The 23,300-nt window shown below is 42.8% G+C and overlaps 1 protein-coding gene across 1 annotated transcript; it reads left to right on the top strand.

The window, feature by feature from the left end:
* Window positions 1-344: 344 nt before the first annotated feature.
* LOC308085203 (uncharacterized protein) lies at window positions 345-22,790 on the top strand (the record flags this gene model as incomplete). Its single annotated transcript, XM_080428285.1, has 5 exons — window positions 345-3,432; window positions 6,524-6,720; window positions 8,788-8,915; window positions 17,553-17,667; window positions 22,360-22,790. The coding sequence occupies 5 exons, from the start codon at window positions 345-347 to the stop codon at window positions 22,489-22,491; spliced, it is 3,660 nt and encodes a 1,219-aa protein (XP_080284411.1). The 3' UTR covers window positions 22,492-22,790.
* Between the last annotated feature and the right edge of the window lie 510 nt (window positions 22,791-23,300).

Below are 23,300 nucleotides of genomic sequence, written 5' to 3'. Positions count from 1 at the left end.
GTGAAAGTTAGGCAGTAATTAGGAGTCTGAGACTCAAGTCTGACTCAATGTCAGACAAAAAGGAATGCATTTCTCTCATCATTTAATGATGCTTTTGTCCTCCTCGGAATGAGCTCTCACTCCTTTGTTTAATAAGGAATTATTGATAGTAGGGAAGCTCTCTCCATCACGACGGCAGAGTCATTTCTTTTCCAATTTGTATGAAAATGAGCTGTTACATATCAATGAGAGATACTCGATAGAGGGGTGGCACTTTCTCATGAATGAGACTTAATTTCAGTGGCATGACCTGTATTTGAAAAGGATAACAAAGCAAGGATTGACCAGAAAAACAAACGAGCACTATGCTCCAACAAAATAACAACAACAACTACCCCTGTCTGAACGTGTCTGCCTCCACCAAGGAGATGCTCCAGAAATGCCCCAAAGGCCCTCTGCTTTTCCCCAGCCGATTGGACCTTGGCTTTGGGGACCTGCCTCTAGTCAGGGGCCTCAGGGCTTGGGCCCTCTTCTCTAAGAACCGACGAAAGGCTGGTGAACTGGTGGGAGGAATACAGGCTCCTGCAGTCCCACCCGCAGCAGGTCAAGGTAATTCACCTCCCTGCCCCAGGCCCGCGGATGTGTACGAGGAGTGGGGTCGGATGGGATATGGGCTTCCCTTGGGTGTAAATGTCAGACAGGCTGGTATAGGGGCTCTGGTAACAGTCGCTACCCTGAAAACCTCAGAGGGTTGTGGGAAGACGCAGACGCAATGCCTCCTCCTCCGGACTGAGAAAGGCAGCTGCCTGTATTCAACGACCAAGCCAGGGGCTTGTTCTCTGGGCATGTCAACTGGCCTGGCCCATACAGGCCCCTCGACACTGGTGGGAGGTTGGCTGAGAGGGAAGGTGGGGGGAGGAGGGAGCAGAGAACCTCCGGTGGGAAGGAGGGACAGTGGGCCGACTCCTCCAGTTTGCGTAAACCGCATTAGAGTGCGTTCCGGCCGGAGATGGAGGAAGTCCTGCGGCACAGCAGTGGCAGGCAGCGGACAGGAGAGAACAGGCCTCAAAAGAGAGAAGCGGGCCAGGGAGGAAGAGGAGGCGGGTGCTGGAGGAGTAATTCCACAAGAAAAGCAGGAAGAGAGAGACAAAGGAGGCTTTCCTGGTGACAGCGTGAGCACTGAACAGGCTCCTTGTTCCCCGCGGGATGGCAGGGGTCCTAAGCCGGACAGCGAAGGAGCAAACAGGAGCCCCAGACATTGCGACGACACTTCGGATAAGACCTGCGTTCCGTGCCCAAGGAGAGGAATGGGAGGAGAGCAGGGGGGCCGGGATGGAGATAAAAGATCAGCGGGAGATGCGATCCGACTTGGCAATGAAGTGGAGGAGATGAAAAAGGCAAAGGAAGAGGAAGACATGATGGAGAAGAGGGAAGGTCTAACCAGATTAAAGTCTCATGACTCCTCTGTGCCACCCTCCAGCCTGGAATTGAGCCCCTCCGACCCAGAGTCCCAGAGCAGCTGTGAGGCGCGAGATGAGGTAACCGAGGAGACCAGGGAGACATGGGCAGCTCTGCAGACGCAAACCTCCCAATGCGAGCATTTATATTCAGAGCGAGGGGACGAGAATGCCTCCCAAATAGGAGAGAGCGATGTTGCCAAAGGGGATGTGAGAATGCATATAGGAAATTGTGACAACATTAATGACGACGCTGATATAAGCAGTGATTTTACCCCGAGACACAATGGAGACGGTAATGACACAGGAAAGATTGTTAGTTTAACCTGTGCTGCAGTCAAATCTACTCCTAAAGACCTTCGTGAGATGGTGAACACTAGGACGGGATCTATTGACCTGGAGCGAGGTAATGAGGCTGAACATGAGTCAGCAAAGTCAGAATGTCCAGAGGAAGCAGGGAAGAGTAACATCTGTCTCTGCCTGGACGTGTCCCGCTCTGAGGAAGACACTTTCCCTCTCTCCTCCCACTGTCCTTCCCACCGCCCTGTTCCTCACTCCCCTTTCAAAACCACAGAGCCATCCAGCCCTGTAGAGGGCAGCACCTCCACTGTAGATCAGGGGTCCGGTACAGGTTGGGTAGTACAGGAGAACAACACAACAGACAATACACAGTACAGTAACAAGACGGAGCCCATAGGGGAAAGCAACGCTGGGGTTTTGGATACAGCAGAATTGGATCCAAAACTTGTAGAAGAATTGGATAACACATCTCTTCTGCAAGCACTGAACTCTGGCAATGACATGTGTTATGTGGAAAACGTGGCCAGCCCCGCGACTGATAGTTTCAATGAACCAGGGTCCGAATTGAACAAAGACACCCAGTCAATATCTGAAAAGGACAGAGGCCCCAGTACGAACTCTTTAGAGAACCCATCTGGAAACAGTAAGGACAGGCAGGTGCAGGAGGAGAGTAACAGGACTCCTCCACGTCAAATAAAGGTGTGTGGACACGGAGATGCCTCTGTGTTTGAGACAGCTGTGGCGATCTCAAGAGCCACCGAAGAGCAGGACAAAAAGGCAATAGAAGAGGGAGAATGTAGTGGAACGGAGCTAAATGATGTGACAGACAATGAAAAGGGAGATGAGGCGACAAGAGAATACAGAGGAGAGGAGAAAGGCAAGTTACAGGAGGGAGAGAATTTAGAGTGGAGGCAGGAAACAGTTGAGAGCAAAACTGAGGAGATTTGGAGGAAAGAGCGCTACGAAGGACTACAAGATGGCGCTATTAAAGGACACGATAAAAATGAGCTTAACACAGGTGAGCAGCTGAATGAGTTTACCAGTGAGTGTATTAGACAGGAGTCTGCAGATGAATGGAGAACAGAACGGTTTCCAGAGGACATTGGGAAAGCAGGAGAGTGGGACAAGGCAAAGAAAAGAGAGGCTATTGCCTGTTCTCTGGTGAACTCAGTGCCCTGTAGTTCATTCTCTCGAACCTCTAACACTACTGCAAATATCTCTTGTGCTGTTGTCAATGAAGAGACCTCCGGTCCACTTTCGCGAAACCCCTCGTCCACCGCCGCTACTGCTAACTCGGCTCGCCTTGATCCCCCTACCTCACATGCACCCTCCCCGGCTAATCCTGCCCCCCCTTTGCCCCCCATGGGAGCCATGGCAACAGGCCTGCCCTGTCTGGAGGTAGGGGTGGCCACAGTGACAGGGGGAAAGTTGGACGGAGGGAGCGAAAGGGGGAATGAAGGGGACAGCGCCGCGCTAGCGAGCAGAGAGGAGGAACAGGGTCAGGACGGAGACGGGGACAAGGCGTGGAGCAACACAGTGGCCACCGAGCCGGGTGAGCAAGACAGGGGGAGGCAGGAGGACACGGAAGAGGAGGAAGATGAATTTGGAGTGTTCATGCAGGCAGAGGGAGACCCGGCATGGTGCAAGGGATTTGCCATGCCTGCCCCAGTGCCTTGTGGGAAAAGGGGTAGTGTAGGTAAGTGTTGATGGTTGCTACACTGTGTCTCTATACGACTCTCCCCTCTGCGTCTGTTTGTCTGGCCAAGCGTTCTCTTTGTGTCTGTCTGCCTCTCCCTTTCTCTTTGTTACGTTGTTTCTGTCTGTAGCTCTCTCCATCTCTTTTGTCTTTGCCCGTTTTCATCCGTCTCTCTCTCCCGACTCTACATGTCTCCTCTGCTGTGTCTCTCTCTTTGTCCGTCTCTCTGCCTTTCTCCCCCCACTTTCATAAAGCATTAGTAGGGTTGTCTTGTTGTCAGATCAGTGGTTATGGCTGACTGAGCTGACACTAAAAGCATAGTGAAGTAGCCTCCAGTAGTCTGCCTGCCTGTCTCAGTGCCACAAAACACATGATTAGAACCTATTAGAACACGTGGTTAGGGTCAGGGGGTGACCCGCTAGCCCACTGTTTAGGGCGCATACCACATGGGCCTAAAATGCCATGATCAATGAGTCCCCGGTTCGATTCCTGGTCAGCCAGCCGGACTATGTTCTGAATGTCAGCCCCCTACCTCTGCATTTCCTTTCTCCACTACCGCTGTCAATAAGGCTTAAAATGCCCCCCAAAATAACAACAACAACAAAAAAATCACCAACACGTGGTTAGGAGCAAGCAGAGAGAGAGAGAGAGAGAGAGAGCACGAAGAGACTCATAACAAAAATTTGAAAAGTTCTAGTAGCCCATTATGGACTCTGTATCTCGTAATGGGTAACCATTTTTTTTTTTTTTAAATCTATATGTATAGATATGATATTATTAGAATATTACATTTACCCACACAATACTCCCAAGAAGAAATTGTGTGTAGCTGTGTGAGTGTATCTGTTTGTTGCCAGTGTTAGTCAGTTCTTGTTGTTCTTGCAGCATACCCCCTCTGGTAATCACCTAAGCCTCGTTTCCACTATGGCTAGCTTGGACAGCGCTACAAGGCCTGAGCTATAGCTATTTCTTACTTACCGTAATTATGTCACTGCTTTAATCCCTGTACACATAACACAACAGTTATCTATTATTCTTACACCTAGTTGTGGCATTATGATTCAGGTGTTTACATTTAACACTAAGAGGAACCTACTGTACAATAAGTGACCTTTACTCAGGACACTTAAATGGCAGTTGATGGATTGTTTCAGGGATCGAACCTGTGATATTTTGGTAACGTTCTGCGTAACCATGTAGTGCTGGGCCCTGATGTGGTTAGCCCACTGTAAAAAAAAGAAAAGAAAAGACAGAAAAAGAAACAGTCCAAAGTCTCATCTGACCTGGATTCCTAGATTAATAACAAAACATTCTCCTTCTCTCTCACTCGTGCACTTTCCTTTTTTCATCTCCTTCTCATTCTACCCCTTGTCTCCACCCCCCCCTCTCTCTCTTTCTCTCTCTCTCTCTCTCTCTCTCTCTCTCTCTCTCTCTCTCTCTCCCTCTCCCTCTCTCTAGAGTATATTAATCATTCATTGAGCTGGGCTGAGGGGAGATGAAGCGAGGGAGGTACCCAGCACAGAGAGCTTGGGACTGTAAGCTCCTATTAGCCTCAGGTTATGGGGCAGCAGTTTAAAGAGATATTCACACAAACAAACACAGGGGCTATGCTTAATTTCTCAGTAGAATAGGCAGTTTTATGTCTGGAAAAAGGATGACCAAACCTCCAAGCAACAAACAAGATCATTTTTGCTTTAATCGTTTAAAACAACAATTTTACATCCTTAACTACTACCCTACTACTACTACTACTACTACTAGTACTAATAATAATAATAACTAGATGTCAGGGTAGTAGTAGTAGTAGTAGTAGTAGGATAATACTATCCTACTACTACTACTACTACTACTACTACTACTACTACTACTACTACTACTACTATTACTACCCTACTTCAGGTGTTGTAACTCATCAGCATTGTCCAGGCTAGAAACACACACAGAGGGGGAGGAGGTAGCCTACATACCAGCATTTAGAGATCCCATAGAAACATTTCAGCAGTGGTGGAAAAAGTACTCACATCTTTTACTTAAGTAAAAGTATCAATATTGCAGTGTAGAAATACTCCGGTAAAGAAAAGTCCGGTAATCAAGATTTACTTGAGTAAAAGTACAATAGTATTGGCATCAAAATATACTTAAAGTACCAAAAGTGAAAGTACTCATTGTGCAGAATGTCCCATTTCACAAGTTCAAAATGTATACAAATCTTTTGAAAATAGCCGATCTACAAGCTCACAATGCGTCGCATCGCAACGCATTGTGAGCTTGTAGTTTAGTGATAATAATCTAAATCTATAAAGTAACTAGTAACTAAAGCTGTCAAATAATTGTAGTGGAGTAAAAGTATAATATTTGCCTCGGAGATGTAGTGGAGTGGAAGTAAAAGTACTGAAAATTGGAAATACTCCAGTAAAGTAAAAATTCCTCAAAAGTGTACTTAAGTACAGTACTTGAGTAAATGTACTTTACACCACTGCATTTCAGAGCTCCATGCTGTAGATACTAGTCTGCAAAAAAAACTTCTGCACACTTTACTTTACTTTCTTAAAACTAACACATTCAAATATTTGAATTTGTGAATGTATTTATTTTTTAACAGCAAGTAATGTCCCAAGAGTCACACTCTATCTATGAACGTGTGTGACTCTCTGTTTTGAATGAATCTGTGAAATATTTATCTCAAAATAATAATCATTCTACATGCTGGTCTACATAATATACTGACAGCCCTATATAGTCATATGTCACGTTATGAGCGTAACCCTAGATTGTCTATTTTCAACAGGTTGAAACGTCAGGTTGAAAGTGGACAAAAACCTCCAGTAAACAATAAACATGACAATTATTCATAGCATCGTCAAATATCTGCTCTGCACACATAGCTACTACAACAGTATTTGATGGAATATCATATTGCAGTAATGGCAAGCTCTTTGTGTGTGTGTGTGTGTGTGTGTGTGTGTGTGTGTGTGTGTGCGTGCGTGCGTGCGTGCGTGCGTGCGTGCGTGTGTGCGTGCGTGCGTGCGTGCGTGCGTGCGTGCGTGTGTGCGTGCGTTTGTGCGTTTGTGCGTTTGTGTTCATGTGCCAGCACTTGGGAACCATGTCATTACAGATGAAACTACTCATTGGACGTCAGGCTGGGGTGACGGTTCATCACACCAATCAGAAGACACCTGGACAGCCTTTCCTCAGGACTCATTGGGTGGGGGCCAGGACTCAATGGGCCAGTGGTGGCCAGTCAGTGCTGTGGAAGAGAGAGACACACCGTCGACCAATCAGAATCTGGTACACTCTTGTTTTCATGCTCTTTCATGTTTTTGTTCACGGATGGCTTAATAAGTCTTATGGTCTTTTGAGATATTTCAATAATATGGAAGTATGGCGACGCTTGGGTGGCACAGGGGTAAAGTTTCTGCCCTTCGCCACCACAGAGACTAGGGATTTGAACCGCCCATGGTTCGTCCGGCTTGGCCATGTGTTCCAACAAACACAACACATTGTTATTGTGTGTGAATGTCGGGTTCACCATTGATGAACCTTGACCTGGCGATAAGCATTAGGACAGAAGCCCCATGCATTGACCCAACTGGCCAGACATTCCAACACTCCAACACTCAAACGCAAGTTAAACAAACTGCCTCTTTCTAAGGTTGGGTTTGGATGTTAATGTTTCTGTTTTCAAGTCCCAAATAGAGTAGCTGGTGCAGTAGTGCAGTTAGTACTCATGTCATACTGTCTTACTTTAATTTCGAAACTAAACATGGAAAACTAGATGCAGGTAATTTCAATGTGTCCCCAATCATCCCTTACTAAAAGTAAATTGTCCTAATTTGTCATCTAAGTTGATGCTTATATGACATTGTAGGCAGCGTGAGATACAATTCAGTGAAAGATGGACATGAACAATAGTCTTGCCTGCACTGGGAGAATATAATTCAGTAGGCAGTGTGCTACTGGGAGAATAGCAATGTATAAGTTAGTTTAAGAATTTATATCAAATATCCAATAACCCCATGCCTGGTAAACCCTCACTCCGGAAATCTCATTTGTATTTTATTTCCGGAGTGAGTCTGGCATGAACGCCCATTCGTCAATTTGGCTGTGTGCGGGAGCTGGGCGGGAGTAGTAGTGTTGAATGACAACTCCTTCAGCCAATCAGCAGTCCGTTACAGCAGCTCCAGAGTAATGTGACACAAGGGGAGTTTTGAAAGGGCCATACCGAAAATAGGTTGCTTTATTCGGATACATGCGTGTCACTGCCCGCCCCTGCCGGTTCTCTGATATTTTTTTTTAAATAGGCTCTGTCATGATTAATTGACCACATATATGAAGTTAAACAACTCAATTCTATCCGAACGATATCTTAAAAGTAAATTCCGTGCCTCTAAAAAGAAGTTTGAGAGCGTTTTGAAGTCTTAAAAGAGAGGCTGCACTCGGATCCATTCGGGTTCACTCGAACTCGCCACCTGATTGGCCAACTTTCACTGTCAATCACAGAACAATGAGCGACGACGCTGATAGGCGAGTCCATTTGGTGGACGGGCAAGAAACGCCCAGATAAGCCTTCAGGCCAGACCCAATTCCTGAAATCAAATGCAAATGAGATTTCCGGAAGGGGGGGGGGGGTTTACCAGGCTAAATAACCCCCCCCCCCCTTTTTTGTTTTGTTTTTGAGAATCTTTCATACAAACAGTTGGGACAAAGGAGCATGCCAGTGTGGTTGAAATATATTGTGGTGTGTATAGAGCATCGCAGTTCCCGCCCCTTCCCGGGTTCCACTGCAAAATACTCAATGCATTTTTCCCATTGACATTTCCAAAAATATCTATATCAATTAATTCAAGCCTAGAATCAAGCCATCCAGGGTCCTGGTGAATCATGACCATAAAACGTTTGATTCTGTGAAAAAACTTTTTTGAAAACGGCAAAACAAAGGGTATTTATTAAATATAGTATATCATATAATTAAATATAAAATAAAATAAATCACAGAAAAAAATGTTTTATGGTCATGATTCACCAGGACCCTGGATGGTTTGATTCTAGGCTTAAATTAATTGATATAAATATTTTTGGAAATGTCAATGGGAAAAATGCATTGAGTATTTCGAAGTGGAACCAGGAAGTGGGCGGGAACTGCGATGCTCTATGGTCCTTTAATTACTCAGTTTGACTGCATTTGTGCCCATGTAATGATGTCCAGGTTCAATTTCATGTTGTCCCAAAAATGAATATTTTCTTAGTGGCAAAACATATAACACATGCAGACCACGGTGAAGAGAAACATACAGGCCACATCAAATGGATAATGAATCATGATAAGTGGAGAACATCTCTTCTTCTCTTGTTTAGAGTGCTGTGTTTGCTGCGGCCTTCCCCTCCCTGCCTGTACCACACTCCTGTGACCCAGATGCTGTCCCCACACTGACCCAGCTCCTCAGGGGTGAACCAGACAGTACCGAGGCCACCCAGGACCAAGGGTAAGTATTTTAGTAAGAACATATATTTGTAAGACATTTGGGACACTCTCTCGTGGCATCAATCTACTAGACTGGAGGAAAGTGCATCATGTAAACACAGTTTTATCATTACTTTGAAAACTTACACTATGGTAGGTCAGTGAGGAGCCAGGGCTGGATCGCACACACAGCATGGGATTTCCAGCACCTGGTTCAAAATAGTAGCAAGAAATGGCTTCTGTCATATGACATGAAATCACAAAAAAGGAGAACATTTAATGATGAATGTCTGTAAAAGTTTAATGATGAATGTCTGTCGAAGTGTAAACCATTAGTCCATGAGCCAGAGCCCCAAAATTGAGCAATGATTACCGAAAGAGTGGGCAAAACCATACTTAAAGGTAGGGTAAGTGATATTTTTTGGTTAAAACAAAAAGTATTTTGTTAAAAGGTTAAAATACTATATTCTGATAGTAATCATTGCTATAGAGTGTTTTTTCAGTAACAGATGTCTCCCTGTCTCTCCAGCTCTTTAATAAACAGAAAATACATTTTTCGGTAGGTGTCAAAATCTCAGCCAATCAGGAGAAAGTACCCATTTTTAAGCTTAATTTGTATAGTGTTCCAGTTCCAATTTTGCATGCTCATTTCTTAGTGTCATCACTTCCAATTTCACTTGTTTAATCTGTATCCTGATTGAGTTCTCTGTCCTGGTTGGATAAAATTGGAAATGAAACTGAAACGAAAATGCATTTTCTGTTTAATAAAGAGGTGGAGAGACATGGAGACTCCTAATATTGAACAAACACTCTATAGCAATGAGTACTATCAGAATATAGAGCTATTTAACAATTATTTTAACCAACGCAAATCACTTACCCTACCTTTAAAGGTAGGGTAAGTGATTTGCAATTATTCAAATAATTGCAAAATGGGTCTATGTTCTGATAGTGCTCGTTACTATAGAGTGTCCTGTCCATATAAAAAGTCTCCATGTCTCTCCAGCTCTTTATAAAACAGAAAATGTATTTTGTAGTTTTTCTTTTTTTTTTTGTAGTTTCATTTCCAATTTTATCCAACCAGGACAGAGAACTCAATCAGGATATAGATTAAACAAGTGAAATTGGAAGTGATGACACTAAGAAATGAGCAGACAAAATTTTAACTGGAACACTATACAAATTAAGCTTAAAAATGGGTACTTTCTCCTGATTGGCTGAGATTTTGACACCTACCGAAAAATGTATTTTCTGTTTATTAAAGAGCTGGAGAGACAGGGAGACATCTGTTACTGAACAAACACTCTATAGCAATGATTACTATCAGAATATAGTATTTTAACCTTTTAACAAAATACTTTTTGTTTTAACCAAAAAATATCACTTACCCTACCTTTAAATTGTTTATAGGGTCAATATAAGTAAATAAATATATGATAACCTTTCCACAGGAGTAGCTTTTTCATAGTTATCACACATTTTGTTATTTTCCCCATACGTACATGACAGGTGAAAAAACACAACATTTAAAAAATAGTTATCATAATGAAACTTCCCCAGTTGATTACTTACATGAAGACAATGATTTATTGTATTACAAGTTTTCTGAAATTGTATATTTAAATATGCAAATTGTGCATTATATAGGAAAACATGCCCTAATTTGCATATTTTTCAGAAAACAATTTCAGAAAACTTGTAATACGATAAATGTATTTACTTATATTGACCCTATGAACAATTTAATATAGGTATGGTTTTGCCCACTCTTTCGGTAATGAAATCTTGTCTGGCTCATGGACTACATGGCCTCAGTAAGAGGAGCAGTTATAAACCGTAAGATTACCATCTAGTGGTTGATATTAGGAACTGCAAGTGAGAGCTACAAAGCGTCCCTTGTGCTATAGAGACACACGGCCGGAAGCGGAAGGCCTACAAATCCACGCCCACTTTTGACACTCGGGGTCCGTTAGAACGATGAACTGCAGCTCTCAATGCAATCTCTATGAGAGGCATTGTAAAATACCGTCATTTCACTGGTTAACTACTGAGGCTGTAGCGATTTTTTTTGTGTTCTAATAATCTGTCCCATTTGTTTAATTTGTCCTTTTTAATGTCCCATATCTTTCATCTCGATATACTACCCACAATATACTATAATATACTCCATCAGTATGTCAAAACCGCTAGCATCGTAGATCCAGAGTTTAAGTGGTCGCATGGTATATACGTCACGGACGCATCCCTTGAGCTTTTCAATACCCAGAAAACTGGCGAAAGTGGCCGTTTTCAATAGGTTTTGGTCATTATCTCTGGAACAGAAGGTCCAATCTGCTCAGTTCAAAGCTTGTTGGATGCGTGACTTTGAGGACATTAAGCACGCAATGACACATTTTCGGGGGAGGCGATATCTTAGTTGGGCAGGCGACCACGTCTCCTGCCTCTACAGTGGGTACTCGGCGCTCGGCGCTCGTAAAGACAGTGATGTCACTGAAATGCCCGTCTGCTGTCTACCCTCTGCTGTGTTAGCATTATGGGTAACTCGTTAAAGTGGCAAATTAAATGTGAAACACATCAACTATTAAGAAAACAAGAAGATATGTTGACAAAGACACTCCATACATTTGGAAACATATTTTTATTTAAATCAATATCGTCTTCAGTTAATGCAGGATAATTTTAAAAGTAGGCTAACTTTCATATCCTCTCATAGGGAATGCATTGGCAGCTGCAGTTCATCGTTCTAACGGACCTCGAGTAGCGGCGCTGTCTCAAAAGTGGGCGTGAAATTTGTAGTCCCCGTGTGTCTCTATAGTAGCTAGAGGGAAAACACAGAAGTGAGAAGACCATTATGATTATTAGTTCAGCAAATGCAAAGGCCAGTAAAGATGCCACAAGAGATGAGATGGAACCTTACTAGTTACTGTGTCATGTAGATACACTTCCTTTTGCGTCCACAATCATATTGCATTTTGATCATTATAGAATGAACTTTATTTTCACATCACGTGATTAAGTGTAAAAGAGTGGGCAAAATTCTCTCAACATTGCAGTCACATGACGTATTATAATAGGTAAGAGAAAATGGAGAAGAAGGCAACACAGCACACAGAATGAGTCAAATAGCAGGAAGTGTCAGTCACATAAGATATACAAAGTCCAATATGGTGCATGATTACATATTAGCAATGATAGATGGCACTACGGAAGACATGAATGCTTCTTGTGCAGGTGGAAAACATTATCAGGCATATCAAATAGCAGCAGGTATCATAGTTTCATGTGCATGGTCAAAGTGACATGGTTAAAGAAATGAAAAGCATCAGGTATACAATCACATCAAATCGCAGCAGATATAAAATCACAGGGTGATTTCTAATCCTGCTAAATTTGCAAAGTGCAGTGAAACACGTGAGAACGAGACCCTCCTAGCAGGGTTGGGAGGGTTACTTTTAAAAGGGAATCCCCTGCAGTTACAAATTACTTGCTAAACATTGTAGCCAGTAACATAATCCGAGTACCCCAATTTAAAAAGTAAATACTAGTTACTTTCAGTTACTTTTGGATTACTTTTAAGCAAAACTCGATTTGATTTGATAAAATACGTTTTACCATTGATAGACAAGAATGTTGAGCCTATGACATGCACGTGCACACATAGACATGAAAGGGGGCTTCAGCCCCTGCCCTTTTACCCGTCGGTAAAAAAGTGCCCTCTCCAGACTGTTTTTTTTTTTTTCAAACCCAAAAATTAATTTCAACTGCCCCTTGCGGCCTATCGGTAAAGCTGACGGAAATAGCAGTGGATGTGTTGGATGCAGCTCAAAGTGAACTTTCCTCAGGTATCTAGTTTGTCGCCGTACGACCTTCCTAGCCTGTTTTATTAAAGAAAAACGGGCGACAATGACCAAAATTTCAATCGAAAATCGCGATCGAAAACCGGCGAAAGTGGCCGTTTTCAAGTTGTTTTGGCCATTATCTCTGGAACGGAAGGTCCAATCTGCTCAGTTCAAAGCTTGTTGAGTGCGTGACTTTGAGGACATTAAGCACGTTATGATACTGTTTCGGGTTTTTGGGCCTAAAAGTATGGTAATTGTTCGTAAAGTCCAATAGGTGCCCTTTTGAAATTCCAGCCCCTGCCTCTCCAAATCCTTCTGCACGTCCCTGGCCTATGACATTAAGATAAGGACAACAGAAATATGGTTAAGGTAATTTAATTGTTAAAAATTTGACCTCTCTGAACAGTGAACAGTTACATTACTGTAGTGTCATTGTGTCAACCAATAACACATCATAACAAAATGTATGGTGACCTACAGTACCATTTTGATTGTTTGACAACCAACTAGCCAATTGTAAGTAACACAACCGTCCCTATGGGATCTAAACTCCATCCTTGTGTGGTCAAAGTTTAGCAGTGGCAACTAAAATCTCTTAACACAGCATTTTGAAATTCCTGGCCGACACTCATTTAGATAGTCATGGCATGAGTTTAAAACATTGACTAGACAATATAAAGACTCATTTATATAGTCTACAAAGAACTCAGCTCTATACAATTATATTAGGCTACTCTTTAAATAAAAATCCTCATTTTATTTGACCTTTTCAAAAAATAAATAAAACCTCCTCCTGCTTGGGGGTGGGGAAAAGCACCACAATGCATATCCTTTAATAAAAAGACACGGCGCTCTCCTATCCCTCTGTCTGCAGTGTTGCCTGGTCTGATTATTATAAGCCACATTGGGCTTGCTTTTCTGAAGTTGCTTGTAAATAATGGTAGAACGGTTGTGAGCTTGTAGATCGTCTATTTTCAAATAGCCAACATACATAAATATGCACATTGTTCAATGGACGACATATATAGGTTTAAAGTGCAGCCTACTGTAGTCGCTTCTTTTGGGCTTGTTTTCATAGACCTTGTTGCTTATTTCTCTCGCAAATTCTGGCAACACAGGTCCTGTGCGCAGCAGCGCACAGTGAGGATTTTACATGAAACATAAATCCGATGTTTGGCTTCTAATTCTAAGCTCTGGACTTTGATTGCCTTTCATTAAAACCACATTTGATAGACATAAGTGCACCTACATGTTACTGATTAGAGAGAATTTTATGTTTTTGTAATCAGTTCATTATTTCCTGCGTAATCGATGAATAAAACTGACGTGTGTAAATTGGAGCAATGCATTGCGCGATGCACAAATTGTCTTTTTTAAATAGACTATCATCTTATATGAACACAATTGACACAAGGAATTGACACCCTCCCTTCTGCTGATTATAGTAAAATTATAATCACAGAGATGTGTTGACAATAATAGCCTAGTAGAGAGAGGTGCGCGCTGTGCGCCCTGGCCGTCTCCACGAATCCATTGCAGACTGTGCACTCTTGGTGGTTTTTGGTGTTATAATAATTTATAACTTGTTTGTAAAATTGATGAGGGGAGGGGGAGAATGTAATCTGCCTGTAACCCCCGTTACTACACCCCTGTTACTGTAATCCATATTACACATTTTAAAATGTACTCTAAGACGTTACCGTTCCTTTTTATTTTTATCCTGCTTACATAACGGCGTTACATGTAATCCGTTACTTCCCAACCCTGCCTCCTAGACACCTAAAGAGGCTGAACTTGGACATTATAGAAGTTGCGGTGAATGTCTTTCTACTCTGAATGAAACTGTGTCTATCCACCTGTTTCCGCGGGAATTTACTGGAGCAAAAATCCTGTGTGGGAAACATCCTGCGGGGGGACCGGAAGTAGGAAATAGCGGCTCAGTGTGTTTACATTTGCCAGCAGAACGTAGCTCGTTCGCAGCTGGCGAACGGGCCTTTTGCATGTAGTTGAAGCGCAAGGGGGCGGGGGGGCGGTGCATGGGGAGAGAGTCAGCGCACTGAAGTCAAGGCACACTACAGACTACTGTGTTGTTGACAGACAACGGATGCATGCTTATTATGAGAAACAACACAAATAAAACATGGCAAAACAGTTGCGTGCATTAGTGCAAGATGAGGGTAAAGGAAACATTCAGTCTAAATGTCCAGTAATTCGCACGCGAAAAGGAAACATTAATGTCCAGTTTGCTAATCCACAACTACTGTGCCAGATAATCACCAAGAGAGTTAAAAAAGAAAAAACGTTTCAGTCATTCAGTCCGACTTCACTGTAGCCTATAGTAGCCTTTTCATAAATTATATTTGTATTAGGCTGTCCTAAGAGTTTATAATATTTAGAGAAATGTAAGGTTTCAAATACAAAAGTATTGGTAGTAGTTGCTGGACATTTAGACTGAATGTTTCATTTATCCTCATCTTGCGCTAATGCACGCAACTGTTTTGCCAGGTTTTATTTGTGTTGTTTCTCATAAGCGTGCATCCGTTGTCCGTCAACAACACAGTAGTCTGTGCCTTGACTTCAGTGCGCTGACTCTCTCCCCCCCCGCCCCCCGCCCCCTTGCGCTTCAACTACATGCAAAAGGCCCGTTCGCAGTACAGCTACGTTCTGCTGGCAAATGTAAACACACTGAGCCGCTATTTCCTACTTCCGGTCCCCCCGCAGGATGTTTCCCACACAGGATTTTTGCTCCAGTAAATTCCCGCGGAAACAGGTGGATAGCTAACCTCTACAGTCACACTGAAATTTCACACTGTTGAATGACATGTCGACATGTCAGCAGGTCATGTGCATCAGTTTGGTGTATATGTCACAGGGAAATTGGCATTCCAGGGAAATTGAAAAAGGAGCGCTCGTTTTTAGGCGCGGGGCTTCGGGGCGAGGCAGGGCTTTTCGAGACAGGTTTTTTTACGCGAGGCGCTCCTCCTCGCGAGGAGGAGGAGGAGGAAGGAGGAGGAGGCGCGAGGCGGGGCTTTGATGCAAGGCGGCGAGAGGAGGAGGAGGAGGAGGCGCGAGGCGGGGCTTTGATGCGAGGCAGACCTGGCTTTTGTTGTTCCCCCCCACATAGCAACCAGGAAGCTACGCTAGGGGAACGCTGAACACCAGGGACGCTGGAAGTCATTTATGCCAGGGGGACATGTGTCCCGCGATTTCTTTCACATTTTTCACATTTTTTCACCTTTTTCAACAAATATTTTATTCCCCAAAGTTAAATACATCATTGTTTTAATATATAAGTGTGTATATAGACTTTTAAAATGATATATATTTGTTTAATTTAAAAAAAAAACAGGGGTGCTGCAGCACCCTCAGCACCCCACTTCCCGCGTCCCTGCGTGAACACCGTTCACACGCACACGTGATAATAGTTATTGTCCATGATGGAGGCGCGCCGACTTAGCAGAGCTTGAGGCCGAGGAGGCGCGCCCGAGCGCCTAAAGGCGCGAGTGCCCGCGCCGACCGGCCGATGGTCTGCTAGTCGAATCAGCGCCGTCCGAAGTTGTAAACCGATAGGGGGAGAATAGATCTTTTCATGGGTTACTATCCACGTGTGCGTGTGTGTCGTGGATAAACTAAAACAAATGTTAAAAGCCAGAACACAATAAAATTATCTTACAGTCATGCTTTCAATAAACCAAATTGAAAGCATGAGCATGTGTGCGCACGCGCGTGCGTGTGTGTGTGCACGAGTGCATGCGTGCGCGCGTGTGTGTGTGTGGCCGGGGGTCTAGTCTAGTGTGGCTTGCATTGCCCTCTAGTGTTGGTTCTACAGAATTGCCTGGGGGGGTGAAAACGAGCGCTCCTTTTTCAATTTCCCTGGAATGCCAATTTCCCTGTAACATATATATATATATATATATATATATATATATATATGCGTGTGTGAGTGTGTGTGTGTGTGTGAGTGTGTGTGTGTGTGTGTGTGTGTGTGCGCGTGCGTGCGTGCGTGTGTGTGTGTGTGTGTGTGCGCGTGCGTGCGTGCGTGCGTGCGTGCGTGCGTGCGTGCGTGCGTGCGTGCGTGCGTGCGTGCGTGCGTGCGTGCGTGCGTGCGTGCGTGCGTGCGTGCGAGTGTGTGTGTGTTTCCGGTTGCTTTGGTCAACTAGATTCTTAACTGGCCGTTAAATATAAACAATGCCAGCCATCTTGAAACGGGGAGGAATAAATCCATCTATAAATGCACAAAATCTGTGTGTGTGTGTGTGTGTGTGTGTGTGTGTGTGTGTGTGTGTGTGTGTGTGTGCGCGTGCGTGCGTGCGTGCGTGCGTGCGTGCGTGCGTGCGTGCGTGCGTGCGTGCGTGCGTGCGTGCGTGCGTGCGTGCGTGCGTGCGTGCGTGCGTGCGTGCGTGCGTGCGTGCGTGCGTGCGTGCGTGCGTGCGTGCGTGCGCGTGTGTGTGTGTGTGTGTGCGTGTGTGTGTCTCACGCATAACTTTTTGGAAAATGACACCCTTGTGTGACTTGAGTATAAATGATGCTTTAGGAAACTATGATATGGCATAAACTCACGAACAGCGCAGTGCGTCTATGATAAAGTGGTTGAAAGAAGCACTACAGGAAGGAGGTGTAGTATCTGCAAGCACGCACGTGACGTCCATTAATTACACTATGGCCGGTAAATGTAACAATCGGACCGTAAATTAGGATCTTATCAGCCACGTTGCTCTGCCACAAAAAAAAAACCAACTAACGGAAACCCAGATCCATCTTCTGTCTCTATTCATGATCTCCCTTATACATTCATTCTCATGTTGTGTTTAACCTTGCAGGCTGTTAGACAGTTTCCATGACTTGAACAAAATGATTGACCAGAGATACAAGAGAGCCAGTGGGGTGTCTCGTGACCTTCTGCTGCAATGTCTTCATCTGGGCAACAGTTACACCGTGAGTAAAGATGATTGTGTACATAAAAATCACACCCAGTGTGAAGTGGGCGGTGTGGTCATCACAGTGATGGAAGCTCACTTCAAAAAAAAAATTTTTTTTTAAGTGCATAGTCCTATTTATAGGTTATTGATTTCATCATGTGTCTCGCTAGCCAATCACAGTGCTGAATAGAGTCAGCCAATAGAGTCAGCCAATCACAGTACAGCTAGGGGTGTACTAATGCTAGGGGTGTACTAATTATGAGCCAATCACAGTACAGCGAAGGGTGTACTAATGAGGTGTCCCAACCCCACTTATAGGGGCAGCTACACCGCCCAAAAACACCCGACATAAGGTGACCAGACCACATTACTGAGTAATCACTTAGATCATTGGTTCTCAAAGTGGGGTCAGGGGACCTTGGGGAGGTCCTTGGGGAGGTTCCAGATGGTCCCCACATCAGATGGTCCCCACATCACAATCATTTTAACCACTATGCATTTACACGTTGGCTACTCAAAAATAGCAGATCTACAAGCTTGTACATCTGCTACTCTTTATTTTCAGGTTTAAAAATGTTGTTAGACATGACATACAATCAAATAGTACAAAAAAATCAGCAAGAAAAATAGCAGTAAAAATAAAACATGCACATAATCATACAAACAAACAAAAAACAAATAAAAAGAGGTCATGGGACATTCGGTACCAGTAATAGAAGCAGAAACATGTTGACAGGATTCAAGACCAAATACAACAGGGAGGATGTAACCAGCCATCACCAGAGATCTGGCCCGCTATCTAAATAGTCCAGCCATTTCCCCCATCTTTTTTCACCCAACTCCTTTTGGAGCCTCAAAGAATAGGTCATTGTCTCACAATACTGACAAATAGCCCCATAGTAGGGCAATTTTTCTGCAACCAGTTCTTTGTGATAGCTTTTTTGCTTGCTGCAAGTAGGATCTTAAGTAAATAAGAGTCATCCTGACTCAGTCCATCCGGGGTTTGTCCTAGATACAAAGATTCAAATGTAGTATTGATACTGAAACCCAGATTTTTTTAGATAAGTGTTGCTACCTCCTTCCCGAAAGGTTGAATTGCAGGACAAGACCAAAAGACATGTGCATGATCGACCATAGTGTCTCCACATTCTCTCCAGCAGTCCAGCTGGTTCCCAGTTTGTTTAGACTTCTGTTTGGGAGTGATAAAGAAGCAGATTTGGTTTTTCCAGCAAAAGTCTCTCCAGGTCAGGGAGTTAGTAGTCGTTGATTGCGTTTCCCATGAATCCGACCACACTTCATCACTTATGTCAATGTCAAGTTATTTTTCCCATCGTTGTTTCACATATATCGTAGCATCCTTATTCAATGACATAATTCCATTGTATAGCTTACTTATAAGACCTTTATAACTCCCTGAGTTATAAGCATAAAAAAATACAGTAATTATAGTTGGTGTGATCCCCGGATTAGACCTTTAAATGTTGTTACTTAACTGCAGATATCTATAAAAAAAAAGTCCTGCCTAGCCAACCCATAAGTCTGACTCAAGTTTTCAAAACTGTCAATACCCCCTTTTTAAATCATTGTACATATGGAGGTGGCACCAAGACGAACCCATTGTCTATATCTGCCGTCCAGTAATGCTGGTACAAAGGCAGGATCGTATGCTGGCCAGCTTAAGAGCTTAGCCTCCCTCTGGAGTTGGAAACGTTTAACCACTTCTAACCATATTTTAAATGAAGCATTTACCCATTGACTCACTGTCTGAAACATTCCTTTCTTTCCCTCAGTGCAACCTAGTAATGACTGTATTGGTTTATCCATTAAGGATAGCTCTATGTTTTTCCATTTAGCAATATAGGACGGGTTACACCAATATACAAGGGGTCTCAGCTGTGCTGACAGATAATAATCCCTTAAAGAAGGGAGGGACATACATGCTTCCTCTCGCCCGAGGTAGCTGTAAGGTAGAAAATGTCACCCGTGGCCTTTTCCTGTCCCAAATAAAACGTGAAATATGTTCCATTCTCTCAATTGTTTCAAGGGTATTTCTACTGGTAGTGACAAGAAAAGGTATAGCAATCTGGGTAAGATTACCATTTTGACTGCTCTTATTCTACCTCCTAGGTCAAGAGGAAGCATGCTCCATCTACTGAGATCATCATACATTTTTCTAGTTGCACCCCCATAGTTGACATCAAACAGTTGTGACAGGTCCTTGGGCAGATTTACACCCACATATTTGATATGGGGTGAATTCCAATTAAAGTTGTATTTTGTGATGTATTCCTGTGTAGGGGTATAATTTAGTGTCAAGACCTGAGTTTTATTTACATTGAGCACATACCCTGAGTAAAACCCATATATTTCCAACATTTCCATCATACAGCCCTGTCTGCACCCCCGTTTCAGGGCTATAGAGTCAGATAGGCTACCATTTATTTAAATTCTTGCCGTGGGAGAAGAGTAGAGTGCTTGGATACGTTGTATAAAACTTCACAGAAACCAATGTATCTATGCATTACCAAATAGAGGAATTCCCAACCTACGGAATCAAAGGCGGCCTTCGCGTCGAGGCTGAGAACAGTAGCACTAGTTTTTTCATTATTAATCCGTTCAATAACATGTAAGGCCCTTCGTACATTATCTTGAGTCTGTCTATTTCTTATGAATCCGGTTTGGTCCTCATCAATCAACCACGGCATTATACTTTCCATTCTTTTCGTTAAGATGGAGGCATATAGTTTATAATCCGTGTTTAAAACACTTATGGGTCTATAATTCCCACACTCCATCCTATCCTTCCCTTCTTTGTGAAATACAGAGAGGAAAGCTTCATTCCATGAAGGTGGAAGGATACTATCTTTTAACACGTAGTTGAAGTATTTCTCCAGCAGAGGGAGTAATTGCACCCTCATAGATTTGTACCATTCACTAGGAAAGCCATCTGTCCCAGGTGACTTGTTAGAATTCTGGCCAGAGATAGCATCATCTATTTCTTCTTGTGTTATTGGGGAAATTAGCGTTTTGTTCATTTCTGTGCCAATTGTGGGGAGGTCTAATGATTTTTTTTTTAAAACAGCAATTGTGTGTTTATCTGCCCGATCCGGTTGGGAGTATAATGTTTTAAAATATGTTTCAAATGCTTTCTGTATGCCATCCATATTGCTAGTGATCTTATTTGTAATTGGGTCTGTAATTTTATATATAGTGTTTTCAGCTTGCTGCTTTTTGAGCCTCCAGGCTAGCAGTCTTGCTGCTTTGGGACCAGCCTCATAATACCTTTGTTTCATTACCCTTAATTTCTTTTCCACTTCTTCACTAAGTATTTTGTCTATTTCCTGTTTAACATTTCTGATTTGGTGAACTATAGAAGGTTCCTTGTTCTTAACATGTGTTTGTTCCAACTCCCTCAGTTTTTCCTGTAGGTTTGACAATTTTTGGGCTTTGATCTTTTTTTATCCTGGCTGTTTGGGCAATAATCTTCCCGCTAAGAACTGCTTTCGCTGCATCCCATAAAATACCTGGATTTACATCTCCTCTATCATTGTCCTGTAAATATATAGTTAAATCTGACTCTATTGTTTCTCTAAATGCTGTGTCGTTCAAAAGCCTGGTATTCATTCTCCAAAGTGCTTTTCTCCTTCTACCATCCAAATGAAAGGTCAAATACACCCCTGAGTGATCAGAAAGATCTCTCTGGCCCACTTTACACTCCCTTACTCTGTGCCGGTCTCCATTATATATAAATGTGTAATCCAGTCTAGTGTGTACAGAGTGCCTTGCACTGAAGAAGGTATATCCTGGGGTCGATCCATGCACAGCTCGCCATACATTGATCAGCCCCAGGTCCGCTAGTGCCTTATTTATATGTTTTTCTATAGAAGTCCTCTTTCTTTTCTTATTTATTGAGTCTGAGCTATGAAGAGTAGCATTTATATCACCCGCAAAAATGAGACTACCATATGACTCTGATGCAATCAGATTAAATATTTTCCTGAAGAAAGACATTAAACAGTGTGACCTCTTTTTGGTCTATTTTCCCCTTTAGCAGAACATATCTACCCTCCTTATCAATTATTTCGTATATGAGTTCAAATCGGATTGAGTTAGAAATCAATATAGCAACCCCTCTCCTTTTACCATTTTTGTATGAGGAGAAGAAGGTATTTCTAAAGCCCATTTTTTTTTAAATGTTTTCGTGTTCTGCACCAGATAGGTGTGTTTCCTGCCAAAAGGCAATATTAACCTTTTCCTTTTTTATTTTTGCTATCATTTTACTCCTCTTAATCGGGCTATTTAACCCATTTACATTTAAAGATAGTAGATTATAATGTTGAAAGTGCATACATTTTTCGTTTCAAACCCTGTGTGTGTGCAACGTATCACAAACATTGAAAAAAAAAGGGAGAAAATACCATAAGCCCCAGTCCTGTAGCTTCCCAGATCACAACAACATCCCACACTTTAAAGAATATACACTGTACCTGTAACATCCCAGACCTCACAAAAAAACACAAATCTTCTTTTCTGGTGGTCCCTGGCACAAAAAAAAATGCGGCCAAATACATACTCAATTTGGGGGTCCTTGACACGAAAAAGTTTGAGAACCAGTGACTGAGATAACAGTATAGATCGCAGTGTTTAGCAATCTGTCATTAGTTTTCTGTTGACCTATACCTGTGTTTTGTTTCTTTTGTCCTCCTAGGAAGATGTGACTAGTCCTTTGAAAGCCAATCATCGCCTCTCCCCTGGCCTCCCTTCAACCAATCACCATGCTCAGACCACTGCTGCTAAGCGCCGGCTGTCATATGATTACAACAGAAACGTCATGGAGTAACTGAGGAATGTCCTTCAGATGGACCGCTGCTTGTTGTTCTCAGAATCAGAGGATGGATGAATGCAGTCTTTTTTGACCCAAAATGACAGAATGACAGTAAAAGCCTGATTTATACTTAGTTTGCGTGTCAGTGTTGCGCACCAAAAATAGCAGATCTTAAAGGAGTAGTTCACCCAAAAAATGACTTATTTTCTATCAATTGCACACCCCATGAAGCCTTGAATTCATGGATTAGTTTTAGTTTTAGTCGCATTCCTGAGCCAATAATTTGATGACCAGTGTATTTCCGCTAGGAGACACAAAGAGTCTACTTTGTGTCTCCTACCGGATACATTAGCATCTTTCCGCCTGTAATCAAATTACCACTGAGCATTTTTGGGGCTATTAGATGTCTAAAATACGTCTAAGGGCTAGGCTAAAACCGGGTTATAATTGGTCTAAAAGTGAAAGTTTTTTCAACGTCTATTCTTAGCCTAGACGTTGATTATCTGTTTTCTAAGCGTCTATATATAGACCGTCTATATCATCGCCGTTGAAATGACGTCTATAATATAAACGGTCTAAATATAGACGCTTAAAAAACAGCTAATCAACGTCTAGGCTAAGAATAGACGTTGAAAAAACTTTCACCTTTAGACCAATTATAACCCAGTTTTAGACGGAGGTCTAATAGACGACTATGGCTCACTGGGTTATTGGCTTATGCGACAAAAATAATTTCATAGAAAATAAGTAATTTTTTGGGTGAACTACTCCTTTAAGTTTGACTTAAAGTTTGACTCATCCACTGATAAAGGACATAATAACCC

The sequence above is a fragment of the Gymnoscopelus braueri genome (assembly GCF_963280865.1).
Source record: "Gymnoscopelus braueri genome assembly, chromosome: 5".
Taxonomy (NCBI): Eukaryota; Metazoa; Chordata; class Actinopteri; order Myctophiformes; family Myctophidae; genus Gymnoscopelus; species Gymnoscopelus braueri.
Note: the sequence above shows the minus strand (reverse complement) of the source record. Positions and strands in the feature narration are given on the sequence as shown.